This window comes from Leptonychotes weddellii, chromosome 10, assembly GCF_054177405.1.
Source record: "Leptonychotes weddellii isolate Sample4059 chromosome 10, ASM5417740v2, whole genome shotgun sequence".
NCBI lineage: Eukaryota > Metazoa > Chordata > Mammalia > Carnivora > Phocidae > Leptonychotes > Leptonychotes weddellii.
Window position 1 is genome coordinate 101,432,797 of NC_138378.1, and position 27,660 is coordinate 101,460,456.

The 27,660-nt window shown below is 50.1% G+C and overlaps 1 protein-coding gene and 1 long non-coding RNA gene across 2 annotated transcripts in view; one reads left to right on the forward strand and one right to left on the reverse strand.

Moving 5' to 3' along the window:
• LOC145715962 (uncharacterized) overlaps positions 1-27,660 on the forward strand; it is a 223,205-nt gene that overhangs the window by 62,233 nt on the left and 133,312 nt on the right. The window lies entirely within an intron of this gene.
• LBH (LBH regulator of Wnt signaling pathway) lies at positions 364-27,130 on the reverse strand. Its single transcript, XM_006733189.3, has 3 exons — positions 26,886-27,130; positions 24,193-24,295; positions 364-2,924 (listed from the first exon to the last, which is right to left on the reverse strand). Exons 1-3 carry the CDS (start codon positions 26,909-26,911, stop codon positions 2,736-2,738), a joined length of 318 nt encoding a protein of 105 aa, XP_006733252.1. The 5' UTR covers positions 26,912-27,130; the 3' UTR covers positions 364-2,735.

Consider the following 27,660-nt stretch of genomic DNA (forward strand, 5'->3'; position numbering starts at 1 on the left):
AAAAAAAAAAAATATATATATATATATATATATATATATGAATGCTTGGCCCTCGTCCTAGCCCATTGAAATCTAAGTCTCTGGGGGTAGAATCCAGGTAGTTGTACTTTTAAAAAGCTTTCCTGGTGATTCCGATATGCATCCAGGGTTGAGAACCACTAGCACAGAAGGGAAGGCTGTTTTCATTCAGCCAGGTGACAAAAACCCATGGATGGGCTCACCCTGGAAGGGCCACCAGGCAAGATGTGTACAGAACCTCACTTGGATCGCCTCCTGACTCCGCCTCCCATGCAAGTTGCATCTCAGTGCTGTGTTCGTCCAGTTCCAGCAGAGGTGGAAGAAAAGAAGGAAACCAGACCAGAGTGGAAAGCATTTTCAAACTTTATTTACAACTGTCACAGTGACAAAAAGTAGTTCAGAAAAAAAAAATGCTAGTTTCTCCCTGAGCCTCAAAAAAGAACAGATAGAAGTTACAGGAGGTTCATCTTACAACAGGCATTTTTACTGAAATACTAGGGTTGTTTCTGTTTTTTTTTTTAATACGATCAGTTAGAAATACACACAAGTTACTTAAAAAAAAAAAAAAAAATAGGAGGCCAGACAGGAGCTCAGCCACTTGTCCAAGAGTGGCTGAGTCCCTCCCACAGGCTCGCTGCTGCAGGTCCTGACTCGAGTTGTCAGCCCCCGGCCTGCTCAGACTCCAAAGGGTCATACAAAGGTGTCTAGCGACCAGCAAAATAATAAGTCACCCCCATAAACACACATATACACAAAGTAGATTTGTTATGCAGTTTACAAGCACGTTCCCATCACACGGCAAGACCAGGACAGATGAGAGGGACACAGAAACACAGGATTTTAAAAGGCAAGACCCCATCCACGAAGGGAGGCAGGTGCGGGATGAGACATGCTGCTGTGAGGGAATGAGGAAGGAGGGAGGACTCTCTGCAGCCCGAACAGAACCAGCGGGAGCATGAGAGAGACGCCCTGGGGGTACAGGCTGCGGGCCTCTCCCACTGCCAAGGAGCTGGAAGAAGTTATTGCCATTGGTGTGTGTAACACAAGCGGACAACACAGGGGGAGGGAGCGGGGGGCGGTGGGGGAGGAGGGGTGAGCGTCAGCTTCCCAGAACCAAATCCTGCTGAGATGTCAACTGCACACCCTCATCCTGCCCCAGCTCCCCGGAACCACACTAACCTTGAGGTATGAAATACAGCTCTATGCATAAGTCCCAAACTGGGGTCAACCTAGACCCACTGGGGAGCGGCCAGGGTGCCTCTGTTGGCCCAGGTCAGCCTCCAGGAGGATCTTGAGCTCACCTCTTGGCTGCACACTCACGCTGTGAGCTAGAGAAGGTTTGAAGAGTGTGTCTTGCAACCTGCTGCTCCAGATGGTTCTTAACTCTAAGAAGCTCTAAGTCCAAAGCTAGCTTTCTTGTGCACCTGTGCCCTTACAGGGGACAGGTGAGAGGTGGGGAGGGACGAGGACCCATGCCCAGTGCTCCCTCACCGTGCCATCCACCCACCCACGTCCGGAGCGCAAGGAGAAGCCAGGCGATGGCATGACACCTTCAGTTTCAGACTTGATCCCCAGGCTGCTATAGGAGAGCCCTGTTAGCCCCATCTGATAATTCCCAGATTTGGGACCGCCATTAAAGCTCACCTCCCCAACAAGAAACAGAAAGAGTCTCCTCTCCCCTCAGCTCCCACCAGAAAAACGGGCCAGGAGCCCACATGGGAGTGGGTGCGGCCGCTGGTCAGGCTGGGAACTGCCCCTGCCTGACTGCTCCGCCCAGGGGCTGCAGAGGTGATGCCAGGGAGAAGGAGGGCGGCCTGGTAGAGCCAGAGCTCTGTGCCTCTGCTCAGAGTAGAGCAAGCCTGGGGGAGCAGCGGGGAGGGAGCTTCGTGTCCAAGCGTCCACCTCGGTCCTCCCACAAGGGTGGGAAGTGCTCCCGCCACTCCCAAAGGGCCGGGGAGGGCAAAAGGATAAATCAGGAGAGAGAGGCTCAAGAGTGCTGCCTCTTAAGAAACCTCCAGAACCTGTCACAGCTGGAGCAGAGGGTGGGGGAGGGGCAGGGAGTCCTTCTTTCCCACGCTTGCCTCCAGCCGGCTTTGCAGGCAGCCAGTTTCTACTGCTCTTCTTTGCCAGCCTCCCGTGAACAGACCAACACAGCTGAAATAAAAACAAAGGCTGGTGGTGGGCAGAGCTGGAGAGAGAGAGGAACGCGTTGTTTTCAGATGCCCGCGGGCGAGCAACTTCCTGGCTGCACTCCTCTGCTCGCTGCCTCCTTTCAAACAGTGTATTTTCTCTTCCCGTCTCCTGTCTCCCGTTTGTTCTCTTACCCTGAATGTTCCCTGCTCGCGATGCACATCCCCCTTCCCCCCCTCCCCCCAGAGCCCACTGGAATCCCACGGCTGCCTCTAGCCTGCGCAGGTTCAGATACCGATCTCAAAGATGCACCACTTCCCCGCACCCCCCACCCCTGCTCTAAGCAGCTTCCTTTCTCAGAAGGCCTTGCAAATTGTCGCAGAGGGCTCCACTGCCCAGCACATTTCAAAAAAAGAAAAGAAAAGAAAAGAAAACCAGCTCGGTGATTTGCAGGTGCAAAACGGAAGCCATCATTTGACATTTTCAGAACTATTGTGGCTCACTCCCTTCTTCCATCACAATGGGAAAGAACACAGTTCAGGGACAGATGCCGTCTGGTGCAGCCCCCGAGGGAGTCGACAGGGACTCTATTGCTCCTTGTTGTCTTTCTCTGTCTCTTCACAGTTGTCCTGCTCATCCTCCTGGACCAAGAACTCCTCGGGGGGCCACCGGAGCTCCCCGCTCTCCACCTCGCCCTCCGTGGGCTCCACCACGATGGAGGGCAGGCGGTCTTTGAGCTTGCAGCAGCGGTCGAAGTCTGACGGGTCAGGGAAGATCTGAAAGAAAAGCAGAGCGAGTCCCGGTCACCTACAGTACAGGAAAAGAGAAATCCCGTTCCTCTGCTGCACATACACGTGGAGAACTGAGCCCCCCCGAGTGCCAGCACCCGTGCCCGGCTCTCGGGACACCGGGAGGGAGCCCTAAGGCGGGAGCCAGGGAGCACATTCTGGGGCCACCCAGGAAACCGTCCCTCGGCAGACTTTAATCCTGAAGCTGCAAGTGTTCGGGGCAGTGCCCCTAAATTTGTGGTGTTGCTCTGTTCATACCTTTTCTTGTCTTTTATTTTCAGATAAAAGAACTTAAAATCATGTAGTCCATAGTAGGCCACACCTGCCTGCAGGCAGCACGTCACCCCGGCAGCCCAAAGCATGTCACGGGCTGCCTCCCGGGGTAACCACCAGCGCCTAGTCCCAGGTGCTTTACACATACGCTTTGAACCAATACGGTCGTGCTGAAAACACCTGCTGCTAATACTATCTTAAAAACTCCCAGGTTTGAAGAAGGAGGTGGCCCAAACTATACAGCCTGGAAATGAGTGGTAGAGGAAGGAGATTCAAACCCAGGTCCATCTGAGCCCCATGCCCATGCCCCAATAACACCCCGCCCCTCACAGGGATGGGTCCTAATCTCGCCGCGACTATAAAGTCAAGGCCAAATCAGGGTTGATCAGGGACATTTGCTGGCATGGCCCCAGTCACAGGCAAGCCACGAACAGAATTCTAGGCTCCTTTTTCACCTGTGAGCAGCTCCTGGCTCCTTGACGGTTCTATACCTGGAAGTCTCTTCAGAGTCCCGTCAATGAGGCTTCTTTTTTTAATGCCTACTGTGTGTCCTGCCCAGCACTGGGAGAAACCCCGCACCAGGCCATGAGGGGCTTTGCGGATTCCCTGTGCACACCGTGCCCTGTGACTTCAGCTGACCCAATTCTTGGCCCAGCAGCTTAAGTACTTAATCCGATGGGCTGCTGGTCCCTTGCCATCCGCAGCCCTCGGTGACACACCCAAGACCCGGAGAGAGGAGCCTCTGTCTGGGACACTGAGGCTCACAGAACACAGACGTTGAGAGCCACATGGCGTCCTCAAGGCTATCTCTTCCAATCTCTCCATTTGGTAGATGAGGAAACCAAGGGCCAGAGGGGACAAGGGACTTGCTCAAGGTCACACAGCTTGTTAATGGCAAGAGAAAGGAAAGCAAAAATCGGAGTGGGTGGAGACACATTTGCAGAGGGCCTGGGCCAGATCAAGACAGTCCCCCAGCAACAGGCAAGTGTCCTGTATTCTCAGGAGGGAGAAGAAATGCTCTCCTACAAACTCAGGGCTTCCCAGCTCCTGTGGTGCCCAATCTCACGGCACCCCAGCCCCAAGCAGTGCTGGCTCGGTCACAGGCCATGTCACAGGCCACATGGGGCTTTCGGGAATCACGACAGGGCCTCAACAAAACCTCCCCAATCCCTGGGGTGCCTGGGTGGCTCAATCGTTAAGCATCTGCCCTCGGCTCAGGTCATGGTCCCAGGGTCCTGGGATCCAGTCCTGCATCGGGCTCCCTGCTCAGAGGGAAGCATACTTCTCCCTCTCCCACTCCCCCTGCTTGTGCTCTCTCTCTCGCTGTGTCTCTGTCAAATAAATAAATAAAATCTTTAAAAAAAAAAAAACCTCCCCAATCCCTGCAGACAAGTGATTATTAACCATTTATCCAATAAAGCCCTATTGCTGGGGATTAAGCCTTAAGCCAGCTGCACAACCAGGCATCATTAAAGACTTAACAGGCTCATAAAAAGTATGGTAATGGCAGCCAGGAGGAAAACAAGCCAGAGGAGGGGCCAGACGAGTTGGGGAGAAAGGAGGCATGGGGAGAGGGACCCCCACTCCAGTCTTTCCCTTCCTGATGCAGCCGACCCCACGGTTCCGCACTGGGACCGCGCTGTGCACACACAGCCGATGTGCCGAGCAGGGCAAGTGGTCTCTTTGGGCCCCTCCTCACTGCCCCTCACCTGGAGCTGGAGGCCCTGCATGAGGGTGAAACACAGGTGCCTTCCATGCACGGGCTTTGCGAGCGAGCAACGGGAAATCCAGCAAGTGGAAAGCACACTACAGTTTGCAAAGCTCTTTTGGATGTCACCTAATGTAGGCCTGACCACGCCCAAGGAGCCGTGAGATCCTCGGCTCTGACGGACACATGTAAGAGCCAGGATTCAAACCTAGATCTGCTGTGTTCAGTGCCTGTGCCTTTTGCAAAGTGAATGGATGCCCATTTTACAGACTGCAAACTGACCAGGGAGGGTGGGCAAGACTCTGGGCTTCAACTGCCCATCCAGCTTAGGTGCCAGGATGACCTCTGGGCAGCTCAGTCTAGAAGATGAGCTTCCCAGTCTAGACAGTTCTTCTAAATCTTCAGGACCTGAGACAGAGCTATGAAATATCAAAAGGAGACGGACACCTGGCTCAGTGCAGACCTGGGCCCCTGCATCTACCCTCTGACCTACCTGTGACGTCCCAGCAACTGGATTCTAATTAGGATCACCCGAGCCAAAGAAGAGCAAAAGGGACAAGACACAGAGAGGCCAGGTGCAAGAGAAGGGGGAGGAGCACGGTGGGAGTGGAGAGCGTGTAATTTTGTTTCAGGCTGGGAATAGGCCTTTAACTAAAATTAGGGGGGAAAGATGTTAAAAAGATGATGGTGGGGGCGCCTAGGTGGCTCAGTCGGTTAAGCGTCTGCCTTCGGCTCAGGTCATGATCCCAGGGTCCTGGGATCGAGCCCCGCATCGGGCTCCCTGCCCAGCGGAAAGCCTGCTTCTCCCTCTTCCACTCTCCCTGCTTGTGTTCCCTCTCTCGCTGTGTCTCTCTCTGTCAAATAAATAAACAAAATCTTAAAAAAAAAAAAAAAAAAGATGATGGTGGTGATGGAAGAGAAGTCAGGCAAATTTGCTGGGTAGAATCTCAACCTTCACAATAATCCTATTAAGTATGTAGTAGTGTGAGCCCTATTCTATAGAGGGGGACACTGAAGCACAGAGAAAGCAAGTGACTTACTCAAGGTAACACAGCTAGGAAGTGGCTGCATGGGGACCTGAACTCAGACCTATAGGACTTCAAATAAGCTGTTCATTTGATAACACATTGTGTAGAGCCACAGACCCCAGATTCTCATTGTGTCTTTGACGTCACTTCCATAACCCTGATCAAGTCCTCCCAACTGCCCGTGACTCAGTTTTTCCTTTTGAAAAGCAAAGTGACCTTCGTGTCTCACTAGATGGGTACAAGTTCTTGGCAAACACAAAGATGAGGACATATGCTGAATTAAAATTGGAATGTCCTGGGTGCCTGGGTGGCTCAGTCGTTAAGCGTCTGCCCTCGGCTCAGGTCACGATCCCAGGGTCCTGGGATCGAGTCCCACATTGGGCTCCCTGCTCGGCGGGAAGCCTGCTTCTTGGTCCCACTCCCCCTGTTTGTGTTCCTGCTCTCGCTATCTCTGTCTCTGTCAAATAAATAAAATCTTTAAAAAATAAAATAAAATTGGAATGTCCTCTTTGGAGCTGTTTCAACAAGACGACAGTCAGTAAGTATTCAATCTCCAAGCAAGAGGTGGTAATACTCACATGTAACTAAAATAACTCCAAACAATGCCTTGCATACCAGGAGCTGCAAAATTAAGTCTTTTAAGTTGTTGGGGGAAGTCTGAGCAGTGAACTTCTGATACTGCTCAATTGCCAGAGAACTTTGCTCCCTGAATTGCTCAAAGCAGGTGCCATTAAAAAAAAAATTTTTTTTTCCTTTACAAAGCCTGTTCACTGCACTTAAAAAAAAAAAAATCACTATAATAATCTCACCTTTCCAGCAAAGATTTTATTTTTTTATCAAATAATGCCAATTTATGCCTCTGAAAATTGTAGCTCTCTCCAAAGCCAAACAACATGCACTCAGAACCAATCAGCTTCTCATTTCCTCACATGCAGACAGAAAGCCTTGCACAGTGTTGCTGAGTATTCTGCCAGCACAGTCTTATCTCCAACAGCTGCTTAAGAGGCTGACCCTAAGGAGGTTGAGATTTTTCCACTAAGTCATGCTTTTTAATCATCTAGGCAGCAGAAAAATGAGAGGTTGCAACTGCAGTGTGACGGGGTAGGGAAGGCAGTGGAAAAAAGGACTTGAGTCGGACTTGCCAAGCACATGACAGGTAGGGCTGGGGCGGTAGGCCAGCCTGGCATGCTGTTTGCCTGCAGGAGCTGGCAGGGAATAAAGAACCACCCCTGCTCCAAAGAGAAACTGCTTCTGGTTAAACCTCTTACTCCAATATGCACCTTCTCTCTGGACTGGGGAAGGGGGAAAAAAAAAATCCTTTTCTCTTCCCTCTGTAGCAAAGATTCCTTTCCAAGAGGTCCAGAATGGAAAATGGGAGGCTCTGAGAAGCATTTCCCACCCTAAGCCCCACATAGGGCAGGGCAGATCTAGAAGCATCCATCCCCAGCTGTGATTCTCTCAGCCCTGCCCTTCCCTCCTTCTGCCAACACTGGACTCCACATCCAGCTACCCAGCTGTCACACTCGGCTGCCATGGCTGATGGCTTGGATGAAGCTCATAGACACCCAGCTCCTTCCTTTGCAAGTGGAGTGAAGTCTTGAAGATCACACACACGGTCCCGGCTGGGTCCTGCACGTCCCACTGTGTAGGAACGGCAGGCATGCAAACTTGGCGCTCGTGAATCTTACAGAGGACACTTCTTCAGAGGCCTCCTTTGCCGGGTGGCCTCTAATCCCAACAGGCCCTGACATTTGGGGAACTCACATGGGTTCACTTGAAAGGTCAAGGGAGCTTTAGGACCTTCTCTGAGGAAGAAATGCTCTGTGAGATGAACCGTGGACGCCAAAATACTGGCATCTCTGGCTGTGTAGATTAGAGCTGTCCACTGGAACTTTCTGTGACGGTAGAAATGTTCTCTAGCTGCACAAGGCCACATACGGCTATTGAGCCCTCGAAATGAGGTTAAATTGTTAAATTTTCTTTTAGTAATGTAAATTTATCTGATATGTGTAAATATAATATAAATTTAAATGTAAACAGTTGCATGTGGCTGGTGGCTGGTGCAGCGGGCAGTGCAAACATTAATAGTTAAATATGAGGACCATGAAAGCAGGGTTGTCCAGGAAAACGGCTCAGGAGGTTTGGTTGATGGGCCAACGTGGGCAGCCTCACAGCAGAAGTCTGGGGTTGGGGGGTGAGGAATTAGTCAGAAGGCTTTTTGCTTAAGTATAAGAGTTGCTGGTCAGTCAGCTCCCATTTCACCCACGGAGGGGGGACTGAAAGGTAATATCAGATCTCCAAAGGCCTGAAATTTGGGGGCCTAGCTATCAACTGTCTGCCTCTAAGCCAGGTGACCTAAACCTCGCTGCCTCTGCGGTGGGGAGAGGAGAGATGTCTGGCACCTGGGATGGAAAATGTGAGCAATTCTGGGTGAAGCAGCCCTCCCCTGAGTGCACGCATCCCTCAGCCATCATTCCTGACAAACAACTCGAGCTGGCCACAAAGAGGGCCGAGGGCTCAGCAAAGAGCCGAGAGATGCTAATAGGGAAAGCGGACACCAGCGGGAGCAGGAGATGAAAGGTGGCGAACTGGACACACAAAGGGCTCATTACCAGCTCTGCAAGCTGAGAACTCCAGAGCGTGGGCATCTTGCTCCTCTTTGCTGGGCTCTAACAGAAGGATGAGGTGTGCTGGGGTGGGGTGGAGAGGGGAGGTAGGGCAGAGGGCCTGAGGTAAATCACCAGGCAGTCCCCAAGGCGCTGAGAGGGATCTGCCTCTGCACACAAAATCATGCAGTGAGCCTCGCCCCTCTCTGGTTCCAGAGGGGGAATAATCAACCTCAAACCTGCAATGGAAACTCCCACTCCCACTGGTGGTAGACCAGGAGTCTGAAAAATTGGGCTTTTACTTTACCCCCGTGTCTTATTATCTCTGTGACCTTGATCAAGTCGTTTTAACTTCTCTGAGCTTCAGTTACCTCCTGAGTGAAACAAGGAAGGGATTTCTTCTACTTTATAGTATTGTTGGAAGGATCACATGCTCCTGCATGTTGAGTGCCACATAGTACCCAAGGGGCTTGAAGCCATGGTGGCCCATTTCCCTCCTGTCTTCATCTATAGATTGGGATTAATGTTAATCCCCATCTCATAGGGCTTTGGAGAGAATCAAACACAGGTATGTGTGAACATGTTCTGTAAACTTTAAATTCCTAATGATGGTTCTTATTAGGTAAAACTGGGGTCCCCAAGGAGCATTTAGAGTGAGGGACTGAAAAGTCACTAGTCCCAACGGCTTGGGCCAGGAGCAAGTGAGCAGCACTCCTGGGCTTGCTCTCAACAATTCTAGACCAGGTTCTTTGGAGAAATGGGTTTGACTTCACTTCTCTCCCAGTGTTTCTGTTTTTCCAGGGCATGGGTTAGGCCAGGCAGAACAAAAGCCACTGTCTTGTCCAGATCCTGGTCTTCAGTGCAAGCCCCTGCAGCTAGCGATCTTCCCATTATGCACCTCCACACCCCCGCCCCCCAGCCCACTCCAGGGGCCTGCTGCCCAGGCCATCAGACCCCTCCTGCCCCTCAGCTTCCCAACGTCTGGGTTTCTTATTTTTCCTGCAGAACAACAATGGATTGGCCTTGTGTGTTTATTCCTTCCTAGGAGGGGCTGGTTTCTAACAATGGGCAGATCTCTACCAGCATCCTGCTCTGCCAAGGGCTAAACGAATGAGCAGCAGCTAATCCAAACGAAAAGTCACCCTGCTTTTTGTCCCCCAACAACATGTGAAGGCAAGGAATATATATATGTTCTTTGAAATACTTGCCTCCTGCTATTTCATCATCATCATCATAGCTATTTGCATTTTACTGACTTTTCAAAGTGAAATGTGGTTAGTAAGAACAGAAAGAATTAGAGCAAATGGCAGAGTAGCTCCTAACTGGATTCAGGAAGAACAGTCTCATCTCCAGCCGGATGCCAGTCACCTCACTCTCCATCCCTGACGCTCTCACTCTGCTCAAATCCCCCTGGCCTGGGGCTCTGGAATATCCACCTCACCCCTTCCTACCCTTCTCTGGTGTCTCTAATCCTATAGGAGACTTGAGGAGAGATTTAAGGCTTTGTAACAACTGTTGGATCTCCTTCCTTTGGATTAAAGATGCTTAAGCCTCCAGCCCTGAAACTTAAAAGAAAAGGAAATCCTCTAGATAAACACCATCCTTCATAAACATCTCTCAAACACACACCCATCCTGCAGGTCAAGAGTTCCAAATTCCAATTAATTAGCACTAATTGCTACTGATAACTCTGGGCCCAGTGAGCTGATGGGGCTTTTGGAAGGTTAAAGAACATTTCTTAAAGCTCTCTAGGGCAGTGAGAGAAAGACTGCAGTTATCTGGCATAGATGATTTCAAATACCCACATCCTATTGACTATATTATCATTGCCCTTTAGAAAGAAGACATGCCTCCCAGTCACCTCTGGGCCTCTGGGGATGACAGATCCCTTTCTCCATCCTCCTCCACTGGAACTAACCAAATGTTCCACAGCCATACCTCCTCTCAGAAAGCCCAGAATGGCACGGCTGCCATTTCCAACCATTCTCTCGTTCTTTGTTTTGGAGACAAAAGTCTTGAATGTGTGGCCTAGTCCCACAGCCTTCCCACCCTTGTCTGGAATCCCCTTCCTGACCCCTTCCATGCGGCTTCCAAACACATCCCTGCATGGAAACAACTCTTTCAAGTCTCTGAGGACAGCCTTACAGCCCTGCCCCAGGGCCTTTGCTCAGCTTTCACTCATCACCACTTCTGCAGCACCCCACCAGGCCATCCGGCCTGCTTCAGGCTTCATGGTCTCTCCTGATTCTTATGCCCCTGCCCTGGCTCATCTGACCCATCTACCTTCATCTTCCCTGTGCCCTCCCTAGACTAGGTGTCATCCTAGGCTTCTCTTCAGACTCAGCTTCCTGGCTTCACCCGTCCATCACAGGTGGAGGATTCCCCAATCTACAGCGGCACTTCCCCCTTCCCACCTCCCATGATGGATGACATCCATCATCTCCAACTCACCTTGTCCCAAAGTGGGGTCATCAGCTAATAGACCCACCTTTCTTTAAGTTAAAAACATTGTTTCCCGGGGCGCCTGGGTGGCTCAGTTGGTTAAGCAACTGCCTTCGGCTCAGGTCATGATCCTGGAGTCCCGGGATCGAGTCCCGCATCGGGCTCCCTGCTCAGCAGGGAGTTGCTTCTCCCTCTGACCTTCCTCCTTCTCATGTGCTCTCTCTCTCTCTCTCATTCTCTCTCTCAAATAAATAAATAAATAAATAAAATCTTTAAAAAAAAAAAAAAAACATTGTTTCCCTCTCCCAAACAGGAATCCTTGCTTGACAGTAGGTGCTAGAAGAGAGGCCTGGAGAATTCAGTTGGTCACAGCTACAGTGTTGAGGCTACAACACCGAAACGAACAGGGCTGTATTCCTAGAAGCGGTCTACACTAGCAGGGAGGCGATGGCCCTGCTGTCCTCTGATCACACATAGTCTTCCTGTTCGGTCTAGAGCAGCGCTTCTCAAAGCTCAGATCCCAAGCTCCTCTCATGGAAGAAGTGTCCACGGAGATAAAATACTTTCTAAATAATACGAAGATGTCATTTGCTTGTCCCCCTGTGTTAACACTTGCACTATGGCACGCACAGCACCAGTGGGGGAAATTGCTGGCCCCTTGGCAAGAATTAATGAATGCTGCAGCAGCAGACTGTCCTGGTGGTCATTACGTTCTTTGCCACCTCACACAATTAAAAAAAAAAAAAAAAGGGACCTAATATCCTTGATAAAGCAGTCAAAATGAATTTTTGTTAAATACTGACTCTTAAGTACATGTTGTTTTAGTGTTGTATGTGATAAAGCGGAAAGCCAGCAGACAGCACTCTGCTGCATCTCCAAGTCCCATGGTCATCTCGAGAAAAAGCACTCATGTGACGGAGTCGTCAGCTGAACTAGCCACTTTTCCCGCGGAACACCGTTTTTACTTGAAAATGTGACTGCCCAACAAAGCATGGTTGTTTTGACTTGGGTGTTTGGGGGACATGTCCTCAAAAGTGAACAAAACAAGCACGTCACTTCGTGGAAAATGACTAACAATATTTGTTCCCAATGATAAAAATCAAACTTTCAAGCATAAATCGTATCAGCCACCATAAACTTGTCCGCTCTCTAATACTTGAAGGCTTTCTTTTTTTTTTTTTAAGACTTTATTTATTTATTTGACAGAGAGAGAGAGAGTGTGCACACACAAGCCGGGGGAGCTGCAGAGGGAGAGGGAGACGCAGGCTCCCCGCTGAGCAAGGAGCCTGATGCGGGGCTCGATCCCAGGACCCCGGGATCATGACCTGAGCTGAAGGCAGATGTTTAACCAACTGAGCCACCCAGGTGCCCCACTTGAAGGCTTTCTAATGAGACTGGTAAAGGCACGAATAAATGTGACTTTCTGATGTTTTATGATGTAATGTGTCCATATTTGGAAGATCTATCTTACTCAGTGAACATGTATTTTCCAAATGATCAACACACCACATTACAAAACCAAACATGGGCAAAAGACGGATTCGAAGTGCCAGACAGACTGCTGGATTTGAATGGAAGAGCACAAAAACCTCATTGATAAGGTTTCAGATTCCACATTGCTGCTAACCTTTAAGAAACTACCACTTGTTGAGTTTTGGTGAAATAGCAAAGAAAAATATCTGAATGAGGCTATGAAGATATTTCTTCCTTTTCTTAACTTTTCTAGCAGATCTTGCATGGGCCAGATTCTCTTCATTTACTTCAACCAACAACGTACGGCAACAAATTGAATGCAGAAGCAGGTATGAGAGTCTAACCATTTTCTGTTAAGCCAGATTATTAAACAAATTTGCAAAAAAAATGTGAAACAATGCTTTTCTTCTCACTAAACTTTGGTTTGGGTTTGGTTTTGAAAACATATTTATCTTTATTAAAAACTGTTATTTAGGGGCACCTGGGTGGCTCAGTTGTTAAGCATCTGCCTTCAGCTCATGTCATGATCCCAGAGTCCTGGGATTGAGCCCCGCATAGGGCTCCCTGCTCGGCGGGAAGCCTGCTTCTCCCTCTCCCACTCCCCCTGCCTGTGTTCCCTCTCTCACTGTGTCTCTCTCTGTCAAATAAATAAATAAAATCTTTAAAAAAATAAAAAATAAATTAAAAAAATAAAACTGTTATTTGTATTAACATGTAATGGTTTTACTGTTATTTTAAAGGGATTAAAACATGAAAATTTTAAACACTCCATTTTAATATCAAAAGACATAACCCACATAAACAAATATCTCTGGGGGTCCTAAATAATTTTTAAAGAATGTGAAAGGGGCTGAGATCAAAACATTTGAGAACTGCTGCCCTAGAGAAAAAAACACCCTCCAGAGGATGACCACATTAAGTCAAGGTTGACGGAAGGTATGTTTTAAGACTGGGAAAGATCTGAGGGGAATATGAAGTTGCCTTCAACAGCTAGAAGGCTGACATGAGGAAAAGAGAGCAGATTTTTTAAACTCCCAGTGGGCGGATCTAGGATCAGGATGGAGGATTTCACCTCATTATACAACATTCTAACAAAAGTGATAGAATCCACTCTCTCCCTTATAGATGGGGAAATCGAGGCCAAAAAGAAGGGATGTGAGTTTCCTGAGGTGACAGAGGTAGGAGCAAAGCCAAGATTAGAAACCAGTTATCCAAGGGGCGCCTGGGTGGCTCAGTTGGTTGAGCGACTGCCTTCAGCTCAGGTCATGATCCTGGAGTCCCGGGATCGAGTCCCGCATCGGGCTCCCTACTCAGCAGGGAGTCTGCTTCTCCTTCTGACCCTCTTCCCTCTCATTCTCTCTGTCTCAAATAAATAAATAAAATCTTTAAAAAAAAAAAAAAAAGAAAGAAAGAAACCAGTTATCCAGATTTGTAGCCCATGTGCTGAGAGGTTCTGAAATTCACATCCCTGATTATGTCCAAAGAACACCTACGTGACCCAATGCCACCCTGCTGTCACGTGCACTCCCACATCTGAGATGCCCTAGTGCCAGTTTGAGTCCACCCCTTTGTCTACTCTCTAAAAGAATCTGGAAAAACCCTGTGTCCTTCCACATGTTTTTAAATTGACATCTAAAACTTCTGATATATTACAAACATTAACATTTTAAAATAGAACTTTTATACCACTCTTTTAAATGCACCCAGTGCCTTATAAATACCAAAGCAACTTGGTATCAACCATCACCCATGAAAAAACTCACACACAGGGCGCCTGGGCGGCTCAGTTGGTTAAGCATCTGCCTTTGGTTCAGGCATGATCCCAGGGTTCTGGGATGGAGCCCCATGTCTGGCTCCCTGCTCCACGGGGAGTCTGCTTCTCCCTCTGCCTCTGCCCTTCCCCCCTACCCTGCCCCCGGCCCCCAGCTCGTGCTCTCTCTCTAATAAATAAATAAAATCTTTTAAAAAAATAAACTCATACACAAGCTCTAAAATCTTATTCTTTTCTCTGCTTGAAACTGTATCTCCATCCTACTGTTCATTAGAATTTTAATGTTTTTAGTTATTAGCTTTTTTCATACTTCTCTGCAATAAAGAGACATATTTATTATATAAATGGATAGTTAGTATTTTTATGTCAAATGACCCTAAGGCCTCTTACCAACAACAACAAATCTGGATTGGCTCCTGGCAGCTATGTATGTAACTGATCAATCAACATACCACAAGTAATTGTTACACACAAAGGTAATCTTTTTTATTGGTTTCTCCATGTGATAGATAGGCGGGATTTATGGAGCTTCCTAGGCAGTAACATGTTGAATGGCCCATTTGTTTGGTGCCCCTATGGTTTCTACACCCTGGGGAAGTCACCTTAAAAGACTCAGCAGGGCAAGAAGCAAGGGGGAGGAGGGCAAGCTTGACAGGAAGGTAGGCAAAGAAACTGGGGAAGCCCAGCTTCAGGAAATGGGATTTTAGCAAAGCAACACAAGGAGGCTGAAGATGTGGAACTAGGTTTCCCGAAAATGCTCTCTGCTGTCACATCCCTTGGAAAGTTTCTGTGAACCCCAGGGGCAGCTGTCCGCTGGTTTTAACACTCTGTTAAAACATCAAGTAATATATACATGGAGCATCATTAAGAAGTAATTTGGCATGAGAACCTCTAATCTTAGGCTGACAAGGAAAACAGCCAGGAAGGATCCTCATGCTTCAACTGCCACATGTGAGGGGCAAATGACCAAAGAAATATGGAAATCATGATTTAGTGTTAGCTGATCTTTAAGAATGCTTTCATCTAAGAGGATACCAGAGTCGAAGAAAAGAAATTCCTTCATGATAACAATAGTGATGCCAACCTCAGGAAGTTGGATACCATGGTAATTACGCCTTCATGTCCACAACCATAGTATGGCTCAATTATCTTTTTTCTTTACTCATTTGTTTAAAACATATAAAAATGAAACTCTGTATCACTACAGAGATGGAAAACTAGTATTACTTGTCATAGGTAGTAACCATAAAAATATACCACCATTTCTAAAGCTTGTGTAATACCTGAACAGACTTTGTAAACCACCAGGAGTCTGTGGACCCTACTGGAACATTGGCTTGGAGCATTTATTTGTTGCAAAGAACCTGAGGCTTGCACAGTTGTTGGGTAAAAGGCCCCTGAGTTCTGGGCCCAAAACTTCTATTATGCTCAGATCTACTTCTAAGAGCCCAGTCCATCCTGGATTCCAGGGAAGCCATATTTCTAAACCATGACCAGTCCACGAGCCAGACCTGGAACCTCGGAAGAGCAGGATGGCTTAGGGGACTACATTTGCATCTCTCCAAACTTCATGGGTCTCCAGGCGGAGGCGACTTCACTGGTCTTCCTCAAGGTCACGTGGTGTTCCAACGTCATTAATAGAATAAAGGAGACAAGTAGGGCAATCGCCGACCCATATGCATCTGTAATCCCGAGTGTGTCATTATACCCACGAAGGGACAAAAACATGATCACCAGCTATTTTGCAATGCTGGCTAGATGCTGCCTAAACATCATTAGTTGTTATCTTCTCTGCTCAAAATAAGCAATTAACAAACTAGAAGAAGATGTACAACATCTCCTAAACACTCTGAAATAAACCACCTTCCTGACTCTAGCCACAGAGCTCTTTCATGATCTCATATCGATAGCTTTTACACCCCTGAAATTCTATGTGCTAGAGCTCTCCATGCCAGGAGCTTCTATTTTGATAAACTTTTCTATTTGTTTTCTGTCTTTAAGGTAATATATAATCAAGAAGCTTAATGATATTGAATCTCTTTGAATTAGTAATTGTACTTCCAAGAACTTATTCCAAGGAAAGAAATCAGGTCTGTGCAGATATTTATGTAAAATGATGTTCAGAGCAGTGTTCTTTGCAGGAACAAAATATGCCACAACCTAAATATTCAGCAGTAATAAGTGGCACGTAACAAAATGAAATGCCTTTTTATAAAGAAAAACAAATGGACATAGTCACAAAATTATAGTCAGTGAAAAAAAAATTCACTAGAGCATACACATATTTATCCCAATTTTATTTTTTAAACATAAATGCATACAAAAATACTAGAAGTAAACATACCAAAATGTTTCAGTGATAGAAATATGGGTGGGGTTTTTTTTGTATTTTAAATTATTCAAAATATCTAGAAGGAATAAGTATTGCCTTTATACATACAACACACACACACACACACACAAACTCACACACTTAACAACTTTTGACTTAGAAACTCTGTCCTACGACTCGACTCTGAGGAAATTGTATCAACTATGGACAGAGATTGATTATATTATATAAAGATTATATATATTATATATAAAGATTGATATGTAAATTATTACATTATTTATAAGAGGGAAAATGGATATAATCTAAAAGTTTTCAACAACTGGGGAACAGTAAAAAGAATTATGTCATCACTTTAGGATCTAACATTGTACACTTATTAAAAATGCTGGCTTTGAAGCATTTTTAGATTTTTTTTTTTTATTTATTTATTTGAGAGAGAGAGACTGAGAGAGAGAGCACATGAGAGGGAGGAGGGTCAGAGGGAGAAGCAGACTCCCCGCTGAGCAGGGAGCCCGATGCGGGACTCGATCCCGGGACTCCAGGATCATGACCTGAGCCGAAGGCAGTCGCTTAACCAACTGAGCCACCCAGGCGCCCCTTTGAAGCATTTTTAAAGTAAGTTGTCATGATGTGATGCTGATGACTTACAAACTGGTAAGTAAAAAAAAGCAGACCACAGCTCTGTGATTTTGGCTATGTGAAAACATTAAGTGCGCTGGAAAAGAAAGGAAAAGCTGCTAAAACGTGAATAGCTATGACGTGGGCATGGTGAGATCATGGTCATTTAGAAAACAAAAAGGTTAAAGAAAATTAAAATTCCATCACGGGCAGAGGTTACTTTTAAAATTTGAGAAGTAAGCATGAGAACAATAAAATACATACTTTATCAGTGAAAATATGAAATTACTGGAGAGGGGGGGAAAGGAAGAGAAAATTTTCCTATCATCTCAACACTCCAATCTAAGACAACCCCTATTAACATTCCACCGGCTGCCCTTTGGTCATAAGTGAGTGTGTGAGTGTGTGTACGTGTGTGCACGTGCATGCACGTGTGGGTGTTCATGGGAGTGTCTGCAAGTGTGTGTGTGATGAGTACATGAGTCTGAGCAGGCACCTTGGGCTCTGTCCACAGAGATCAGTGGCTGAGCTCAGTGCTGCCCACACGCCTTGGGCTAATAGTGACCTCCTAAATTAGAGCTTGTACACGGGGCTGTGTCTGGAAAAACACATTCAGGAATTGGGGAAAGCCAAGGATGCTTCTCAGATCCAGGGTGGACGAGTGTTCTACAAAGTAAAGGCAGGAGGTGAGTTCACGGTATACTATTAATTCTGTCTGGGAACCACCTTCAGATTCAAGTTAGGGTAAGGTCAGACCTAGAAGCCAACCACCTCTGAACTGAGATTTGTGAATGCCCTTCGCGCTCAGGCCAATTCTACTTCGGGTGAGAGATCCAGAACTTTCCTTCCCACTGGCTCCAGTAAAATTTGTGGCTGAGAAACAAGTAGTCAATGCTGCTTCAGCTCAATGCTTGGGTGCTTCTTCTCTACAGTTTACCCCAAAAAGGAGCTTCTGACAGTGCAGGGCAGCTAATTATAGCAGTCAGGGGGCCAAAGGAGCTCCTAAACTTCCCTTAAATTCAAAATGCTAGCTGCACGATAGTCTGGAGAAACTTCTGGCAAATTTTAATTTGTTTCTAAGACAGGTCTGTGCAATAAGGGGCCTCCCCCAGCTGACGAATGAAGCAGCAGACACAGGATCTGATCAAGAATCCTCCTGGGGTGGGCTCAGGGACAAGAGAAGGGCAGGTGGGGAGGCCAGAGGTAGCAGAGGCGGTCCCTCACCTCTGAACTGGAAAGGAGTGAAGGCCTGACAACTCTGAGCCCCATGTGAATGAGGGTCTGTTTTCATATCCTCCGAGGATTATTTCAGGACTTGGACCTGAAAGATCATTTCAGGACATTCACTAGACACCCAGGAATAGCTCTTGGCTCTGGTCACAAGATTCGCCACCCAAACTCAACCCTTTCCCCAACGGTACAATCCTCCTTTCTATTCAACTTGCAAGACTGGGCTGATGTCAAGAAGATGCTGATCCTATAAAAATCTCTGCTGTGGGATGGCCACGGTAGAGGGATAGTTCTCCGTGCGGGAAAGGGAGAGGGGAAGGGGCCAATGGATCACCCCGCGCTCCTTGCGCCGCTCTGTGCAGGACGCAGGGGCCCGCGCCGCAGGGACAGAGAGCAGCCTAAGACACAGCCCCTGCTCAGGGCAGTGAGGAACACACCAGCTGTGGAGAGGCGTCAGGCCTCACACAGGCCCTTTGAGAGAAGGCTGGGCTGCTCGGTTCTAGCGTGCAACACGGTGGCCAGGAAAGTGAAGAAAGCTTGTTCTCTCCCTGGCCGTGTGACAGACTCACTGTTGTGACCACAGTGTGTGTGCTGGGGGGAGGGGAGGGGGGACCCAGGGGGACGATTCCAGCCTTCTGCAGGCCCTTACCCCCGGGGGCACTCCAAAACAGTGAACATGATGTTTGTGTCAAGGCTTTGGGCCTAAGAAGGAAGGTGCCGGGTCCCTCATACAAAGTAGAGCTGATCTGAACAAGGTAGGCACTGACTCAAAAAGAGGCAGTGTGTGTCGACACAAACCCACCCAAAAACGAGGCGCTCCTTGGGCTTTGGCCCCAGGTGGCCCGAACTGCCTGTTTTGCCTCACATTATTAGGAGCTGTACCAAGGAGGGAGCGGAGTAGAGGGGGTGGGAGAGGAGAAAGAAAACTTGCTGTGATTCCAGTAACATGTCGTGTCCATAGCTGGACGTGTCCTGCCAAATGCTCTGCAATTTTAGCTTTATTTCCCTCCAGGGACAATTGAGGCTTTTTAAGTCTGGTGTTGTGAAAGATGATTTCCTAGGGACCATGGGACTTCCGTGAGGCCACGCAGCAGGGCCTCCAAAACTCTTGCAAACATGTGGAGTAACACAACTGGGGGTCACCACGAGGAGGAAGAGACAGAGGCGGTGGATGGATTCCACCTGTAATGGCCCCCTGAGCAAGGCTTGTGGGGGATGGAGGCAGGATGAGGAGGAACTTGAACCAGGGGAGGAAGCTCCACCCATCAGGTATTTACTTCAACACGTGCATTTGGACGGGTGGGAACACACAGGGGGGGCCAGGCTCAGGGGGTCTTCCTAAAGAAAGACTCCACACAGAGAGGGTTTCTGAACCGCTGCCTGACTTAGAGATTAACAAGAGCCTGTTCACTGAGACAGGATTTGCTGCTTCTTATAAAGGGAAGCAGCAGGAGGAGGGTGGAGAGAGCCTGCTGCTGTTGGGCCTGGCAGACAGAGGAGACTGAGAGATCCCCGTCCAGGGAGAGGCGAGCTCTCAGCCAGCCTAGTGCTTTACCCCCGCCCTGAATGCCGAGCTACCACTCAGGCTCTCAGACTGCAAGAAGCAAATGACAGAACTGTGGCAAGAGGTCAGCAACCCCCTGTCTCAACTCTCCCTCCTCCCTACAGTGCAAAAGCCAGGCTCTCCCTCCCTCTGGTCTTAGGAAGCGAAGGGAAGGATGCAGGGAAGTCCTGAGCTCTGCGGATCAAAGGGAAGGCACAGGACACGGAAGACTGTGGTGTGTGAAGAGTGAGCTCCTTCTGGTTTATAGTGCATCCTCCCTGGCTTCCCTGAGGGGAGCTCGCTGCCTGTCGGACTGGGGATGGATGTCAGGTGGTAGGAGTCTGTGACCAAGCCCAGCATAGGGAATTCAAGGGGCAGCCACTCAGAGACACGCAAGCTGATCAGAGAGGAATTTAAAGAGCCTCGGGAAGGACAGAGCTATCAGATCGTGGTCCCGATGCTTGAGAAGGGGCAATTTTAAATGAAAACCAAGGAGCCATACCTCTATCTAGAACTTAGCGAGGGTGGTAAGATTGCAGAAGGTTCCCCAGGCCATGCTGGGGGCAAGGCAGGTAGCAAGGCCAGAATGACGAGAGCCCTTGGGTCGGGGCACGGCCAGCGTCTCCAAACAAAGGCGAAGGACCCTTCCCCGCACAGGACCCAGGCCGGGTCAGCTGCAGCATGAAAGGAGACGCCATCAGAGAGGCACTCCAAAATGCTACATACTTGGAGCCCCTGGATCCAATGGAGGGCCCCGCAAGGCAGCCACTGACCTGCTTCCTTGAGTTGGGGCCAAGTAAGAAGGTGGAGGTGGCAGCCGTCAGGCGGGGGCACCACGGGAGGCCCACGAATGCAGTGAGGGGAGGGAGCCAAAGCCATCGGGGACTTAAATGTCCTCATGGCTCACGCAGCCCCAGTGAACCAGCCACTCCTCGCAGCCTGCCCAGAATGTACTCAGACTTTCGGGTAACCATTTACCCACCCAGCCAGCAAGGTGCCATAATTCATGCCAAGTGCGTGTGCAAACAAGGAGTTCCCATATCGAGCTGACTCTGTGAATAAATGTTAAGATGAAACAAGGCACTGGCTCTGTTGATTTTTATAGATGCTCACAAAACGACACTAACTCCTAAGCATGAAAGGTAGGGCTTACCTGAATTTTCCAGGGCATAAAGATATTTATCTGAAGCCTTGGTAGGCCTGAACAGAGGAGACCCTTTAAAAATTCTAAAGTAGAAGTGAAGATGGCCAGCTTTTGGATCAGGAGATTCAACCTCACCGAAACAACCACCATTCACTTGGCACCTGCTCTAGAAAGACCTAGAGCCAGCATGCATCTTGGGCTGGGGAGGCTGATGGGCACAAAGAGGGAAAGAAGGCATCCCCTGCCCTCAGAGACTTGGGCAGGACCCATATCCTCAAAGCGCAGGGCAGCATCGTTTCAGAGAACAAATGCCACAGATGTTGCAAGAAGAAAGGTCACATCTGGGGCAGAGAAGTTAGGAAAGCTTCATTCTTGCATAGGTCTGGAAGGTGGGGGAATGATTGACGAAGTCCAGCGTGCCTATCTATTTTACGACCTTGTCTCAAGGTCAAATCACAAGCCTGAGATTCTATTTCATCTGCCAAGTCGGGATTGATGTCTCCTTCCCACTTTCAGTTCCTTGGAAAAGCAGGGCCTGGTAAAAGCCATGTACTATTATTACCCTCAGGAAGGATGCCAAGAACAGAGTTCTGAGATGTCCCGCCCCAGATCTAAGCCCAGCCCGAGCATGCACAGAGGATGGGCTTCGGCCAGTGCCGTCCCAGAGCTTTGGTGGGAATGTGTTTAATTGCATGACACTAGCTCTGAGTGGGCCCAGAGGATATGGGTCATATGACAATTGTCAGATCAGCTGGCTGCAGAGCCCTGCAGCTGGTATAAACAGGGGCAAGCCAGGCGGGTATCTGGGCGTGCAACAAAATTAGATTAGAGATGGAGGTGCTCTCTCCCAGTCCTAATATTCTCGCAGGGCCCAGCCCCAGTCTGACCGGCCAAGCCTTCTCATGGCCATCCGTACCTGGACAGACCATGGCTTTGTGTCGCTGCCCCAGACTGCCTGTGTTCTGGGTATTACACCCATGTTGCTTTCCCATGGGAGACCTGGGCCCTCTGCAGAGTGCCCACCGCAGCAAGTGCCCAGGAAAAATGATGCTCTCCCCTTTCTCTTCATCAGGCAACCAGAGGACCTTTCCGAAATCTGGTGACAAGAGTGCTTTGAAGTTCTAGGTAAGATATTTTGGAAGTGGACAGTAGCCCCCACCCGGGCAGCAGGAAGAGATTTCCTGAGGGGCCGTGGGAACCGGGCTCTCAGGCCAGCACCACTAGGAGAAAGTTAGGGCTCTTTCATCAGGCGGCATCATGACATCTTGGGAGCCCAAAGGCGATTTGATTTTCCACCGGCCGCTGCAACCCCAAGTCAGCCTTCCTCCCCCGCGCCGCAGCCCCTTCCACCCCTTCACCTGTCCTGGCCCTCACTCGGGCAGTGGCCTGAAGACGGAGAAAACAGCGCTGTAGGATGTGGCCCCTTGGTCCTGGGACATGTTCAAAAGAACGTAAAAAGCACACACAAGATATACTGACGACTGTGTTTGGAAGGGTTCTGTGATGGAATGCTAAAACCCAGAACTGAGAGAAAATCTCACCTGTAACCACAAAGAGATTCAGTCTGATTCAGTGGCTTGGAAACTGGTATCCAAAAACACCCTCGCTGGGGGGCCAGGAAACTTCTACCCTCCCACAGGCTGTGGGGCCTTCGATGGTCTCTCTCAGACCCACTCTGGGGGTGGAGGGTAGAAAACCAACCAGGAAAGGGTATCCCCCTCACTTCCTTCATCTCCTCAGGCAACATGAATATTTCTTTCCAGCCAGCTAAAGGGGCTTGGCCAGACCCTGACACTGAAGAGAGGGGCCTTCTTGAGCCTCCCAGTCCAAGGTGACTCTGCTGTCACCCACCAAGTTACCTTACACGAACTCAGCTTTCATCTCAGCTCTTTGATCAACCCCTTCCCCATCACATGGCCGCAGCTCCCTATTTGTTTCTTCCTTTACAAAATAAATGCCCTGGAACGGTTCTACAGAATGACTAGCTAGAGCAAGTCTCGATTCTAAGCAAGAACCAGCTCCAGGTACAGACCCATGACATATCAGAAGAGCAAGGCTTTGGAGTTTGGGTCTACTACAGTCTGAGCCTGTTTCTTTGTCTGTTAAACAGAGCAAGAACTCCCACCTCAGAGCTATGGTCAAGAGTAAATGAGTAACATTTGTTAAGTGCATGGCTCACAGCAGACATTCATTTCGTATCTGCTGAATGGGCCCATCACACCCCTTTCGTCTTCCCCAGGCCACACACCCTTTGTACACAATTTCCCTAGCTCCAAGGTCTTCCCTGAAAAATAGACTCCTTCCTCTCCCACAGTAATAACCTCGGAACTCTCCAGTTCACGCCCCCAGAGATATCAAGCTGCTGTGTAGCCTGCTGGGGGCAGCAGGTGAGTGCATAGCAGGGAGGAAGAGCACTGTGTTAGGAATCTGAAGGTCACACTTAGGGCACTTTTTGAGGTCTTCATGTATTTAACATCCATCACGCAGGATGATCTCTAATCTAGACGCCGGAAATCTGATAGCTTGCCTTTGGGGAGAGGTCTCCTCAATTCTAAGTACTTTGAACATTAACTCTGGTGGCCTCAGTGGGTCGACCATCTACCTGAGGAAGAAAGCAGCATTTGACACAGATGTTCCTCCACCCGATCACCTTTCCCCAATAAGCTACCCTTCACGGTGATGTTTCTCCTGCCAAGGCACGGCCGTGAAGGGAAGTGCTGGTCTGAACCGATGGCACAAATCACGTCCCCCCCTCGTTGCTGTGAATGTGCGAGTCCACAGCAGCTGGGATGACTAAGGAATGACATCGGCTCATGCCTACTGAACCCTTACTGCGTCCCAGGCACCATGAATGCCCTCTACCCAGCATCTCATCAAGTTGAATCTTTACCACAATCCTCTGAGGTAAGGACTATTGTTGCCCCATTTTACAGATGAAGAAACTGAGGCTTACTGGCATGAGGGGACTTTCCCAAGGTCACATAGCTGTTCCAAGTGGCACTGGGACACAGAACCACATCTGCCTCCAACCCCAGCAAGAGTCACCAGCTCCAAAGAGCCGGAAGGAACCCAGGACAGAACTCACCTGATAGGAAAGGCCATCCTTTCGGGGGTTGAGGCCAATTTCCTCCATGGATGGGGTGTTCATCATCACTTCAGTCATCTCGGCAGATCGCAGATAGTCGGGGCTGCCAAGAAACCCAGACCAAAAGTCAACAAACACACGCACTTTCACATTCCTATCCTTGGTGCTTTCTGCTTTTAGATCAGGGGACTGTCTGGAGGCAGGATGAGAGGTGTTCAAAACAGAACTCACAGAAAAACAAGCTCACACCCTGAGGAAGTGCCTTATAAGCCCAGGGCATCAGGGCCCTCAGCCTCAGCCAACAAAGCCCTGAAACTGCCTGAAAACCGCTCTGGCAAACCTCTCTTTCCTCCTCTCCTGTACAAGTCCCCACTGGCACAGAGCACTCTGGATTTTCTTTGTGATAGTGACAGAACTAGAAAAAAACCCAAACAGTAGGTAGCTGAGTCCATCTGTCTATATTAAAACCAATTCAACCTGTCTCTAGGGGAACTGCATATTATTATTACATAATGATAACAGGTCAACCTCAGGGAAACCAAGTCCAATAATGCTGCCTTCCCAAATTCCTCTCTCTCTTCCTCTCTCTCTGGTGTTCCTTTTTGCAAAATGTCCCACTTAAAGCCCCAAGGGGTCAGCTTTCTGCAGGCTTCACATCTGCCATCCAACCCCCTTCTCTAGTCCAGCCACAGCAGCTGCAAGCTCACAGCTTGAAAAACATCCCCTGGATTAAAAGCCTTAAGGATGCCCGGACTCTGATTGCAGAGGAAATTTCCAGAGGAGCCAAGCTGGCCCACCAATGGCTGACATGTGAAAGTGCTTTGTACTCTGTAAGCAGGATACAAATGTTCCATTATCCTCACTCAAACCACGGGCACATACAGGGTCCCGAATGCATAATGCCAAATAGTACATACCAGTCAGTGCATTCCCGACACAACACCCAATATTTTCACCATCATGCCTTTACACAGTTACAAAATAAATAAATGTCGGCAAGGCTTTAAACTGACTACATCTAAGGAAACAGGGGTCTCCTTTGATTCTTCTTCACTTCATCATTACTACAGAGAGTAGAAACAGCATTGGATTTGGAAACAGAAGCATTAGGTCTGGTCCAGGCTCTGCCACTCAAGAGCTGTGTGATCTGGAACAAGTAATATAACCTCTCTGAGCCACAGGTGCCCTGTTTCTTACCATGATGCTAATAATGCATATATCACACTTACGCTAAATGGCTCATCTCTGGGGTGGAAAAACCATTGCAAGCTATGAAGAGCTAATCAACTATAAAATAATTCCCAATTATTTTATTTCCCTTAATTTCTCAGGGGATAATAACCCTGATGGGCCTAACACCCACCTTGGCAAGTATTGAGTGGCCAGGGGCACAAAGCCTCCAGCAGCCTTCGAAGTCTCACCCACATGGCACCTGGCTGCTCACACACCAGGGAGGCGGGAGGGGAGCGGCGCCCCAAAGGAGGGGGTACGCAAGCCTCACGGGTGGGGGAATTTTTACTTTGTTCTGAGAGTTCATTTCTCTAGACAGAGCCAGGGTGGGGGAGGAGAGACAGAAGATGCTGGGCTTCCGGGCAAGGGTTAGGGTCAGGAAGGGAGGGGGGAGGGGACTCCACGGGCGGATTCATCCCGGGTCCTGGAAAGGCGGCCGCCGACCCCCAAAGAAACGGGCCCACGGGGCTCTCGCCAGGCTCTTCGCCTGGTGTAGGGGCGTTCGCTCCTCGCTCCGGGCTGCGGCGCGGGCCCCAAAAGTTGAAGCGAGAAGCAGGAACTTCCCGGTTCCTGGGCTGAGCAGGACAGCGCGCAGTTGGAACCCACGGGTCCGGCCCGCCGTGCCCGCACCTGAGGGCGCCCTCCCGCGCCGTGAGTGCTCCCCCGCGGCCGCTCCTCCTCTTCCCGGGCGCAGGAAGGAAGCGGCAGCCGGCGCGGCCGGGGGCCTCGCTCCGCAACCAGCGCGGCGCCCGCGGCGCATCCCTCCCGGCCCAGATCCCGGGTCCGTGCGAACGTCCTCCGCCCCCCGGCCCGGCCCCGGATTCTTCCCAGCGGGTGAGAGCGGCTCCCCGGCCCCAGTCCGGGCCCCCACAAAGGCGCATCGGGTTTTGAGGAGGAATGAGATCGAGAGGGCGCAGCTTGTGCTTGTGCTGCTGCTTGTGGCTTTCATCGGGTTCCGTGTGGGGAGAGCGTTTTTCCCCACCCCTCGAAGCTCTGCAAAAGCCGCCGCTGCACCAGCTCAGCCCCGCTGCCGCCGGCCTCGACGCGGAGACTTGCATGCAAACAAAAAGAAAAAGGGGAGGGGCCGGGGCAGAGCAGGAGCCCCCTGCGCCAGCCGGGGCGCGTGCCTCCTGCAGCCCTCCGCATTGGGGGTTCTATTAGCGGGATTCAGGCTTGATCCCTGGTTCTCCCCCCACCCCACCACCAGCACATACACACCCTCCCAGCCGTCACTTAAGTGAGGGCTTCGAGTTCACTCCCTTTGTCTGGATGCTCTCGGCACCACCGGCCCCCACCCCCACCTTTGCAACCTTGACGTTGACTCCGGCACGGGCTGGGGCGGCGGGTGAGTGCCGGCGCCCGCGCCGCCTGCTGCCCTCGCACCCGAGCCCGCAGGAGCGGGCGCCCGGGCCCCGCAGCCATGGCCGCGAGACGGATGCCCGCCGAGGGCGCAGGATACTCACCAGTGAATGGGGAAATACACAGACATGAAGTCCGAGGGGAGGCTGACCCACGCCCTTGTGATTTAAAAACGGCCACCGCGTCCCGAGTAAGGATGTCAGGGGCGCAGACAGGCGCGGCAGGCGGCGGAGTGCGGGCACTAGGCGTTCGCCGGTCCGCCTTCCGGAGACAGCCCCGCTGCCAGCTGCGTCGGCAGAGCACACGGAGCTCTCGGTTCCCCACCGAGCCCGCGGCCCCACAAAGAGCCCGGGAAGCTGTATTTATAGGGGCGGGGGCGGGTCTCGGCCGCGGGAGGCCCCGCCCCCCTCTCGCCCACTCCTGGAATAACGTCACCAAAATCATGAATGGCTTCGGCGCTCGCAGCTCCTGCCGGCGGCGGCTCGGGGGCGCGCTCGGCTCAGCTCCCCGAAGGCCGTGGTTTGCTTCCAGCCGGGCTCCCTCCCCAAGACTCACACACGCAGACACGCGCGTGGACACACGCGCGCGCGCGCACACACGCACGCACCAGTTCAATGTCAACGCTTCTTCCTGACGACAAACCCGCCCGCGTCCGCGGCCCCCTCCTTGCACACACCCCTGGGCACTTGGGGCGGAGGATCGTGGGCTTGAGGAGGGCGCTGGACCCGCTCCGGACGTGACCGCTCGGCGGCCGCGCTGCGCGGTAGGAGGGCGCCATCCCTCGACGCTGGATGCCTGGCGCCGGCGCCCTCCTCTGCACCTTCTCGCTGTCCCCAACCCCATAACTCGGGGCCCCTCTTCAGCGTTCATCCCCCAAAC

Bases quoted from the DNA above. Each gene is read 5' to 3' on its own strand.
- LBH (XM_006733189.3), bottom strand. From the start codon at position 26,911: ATGTCTGTGTATTTCCCCATTCACTG. The intron at 24,296-26,885 runs GTGAGTATCCTG...GTTTCTTGGCAG, and splicing joins GTGTATTTCCCCATTCACTG to CCCCGACTATCTGCGATCTG. The intron at 2,925-24,192 runs GTGAGTTCTGTC...CTTTTCTTTCAG, and splicing joins AGGATGGCCTTTCCTATCAG to ATCTTCCCTGACCCGTCAGA.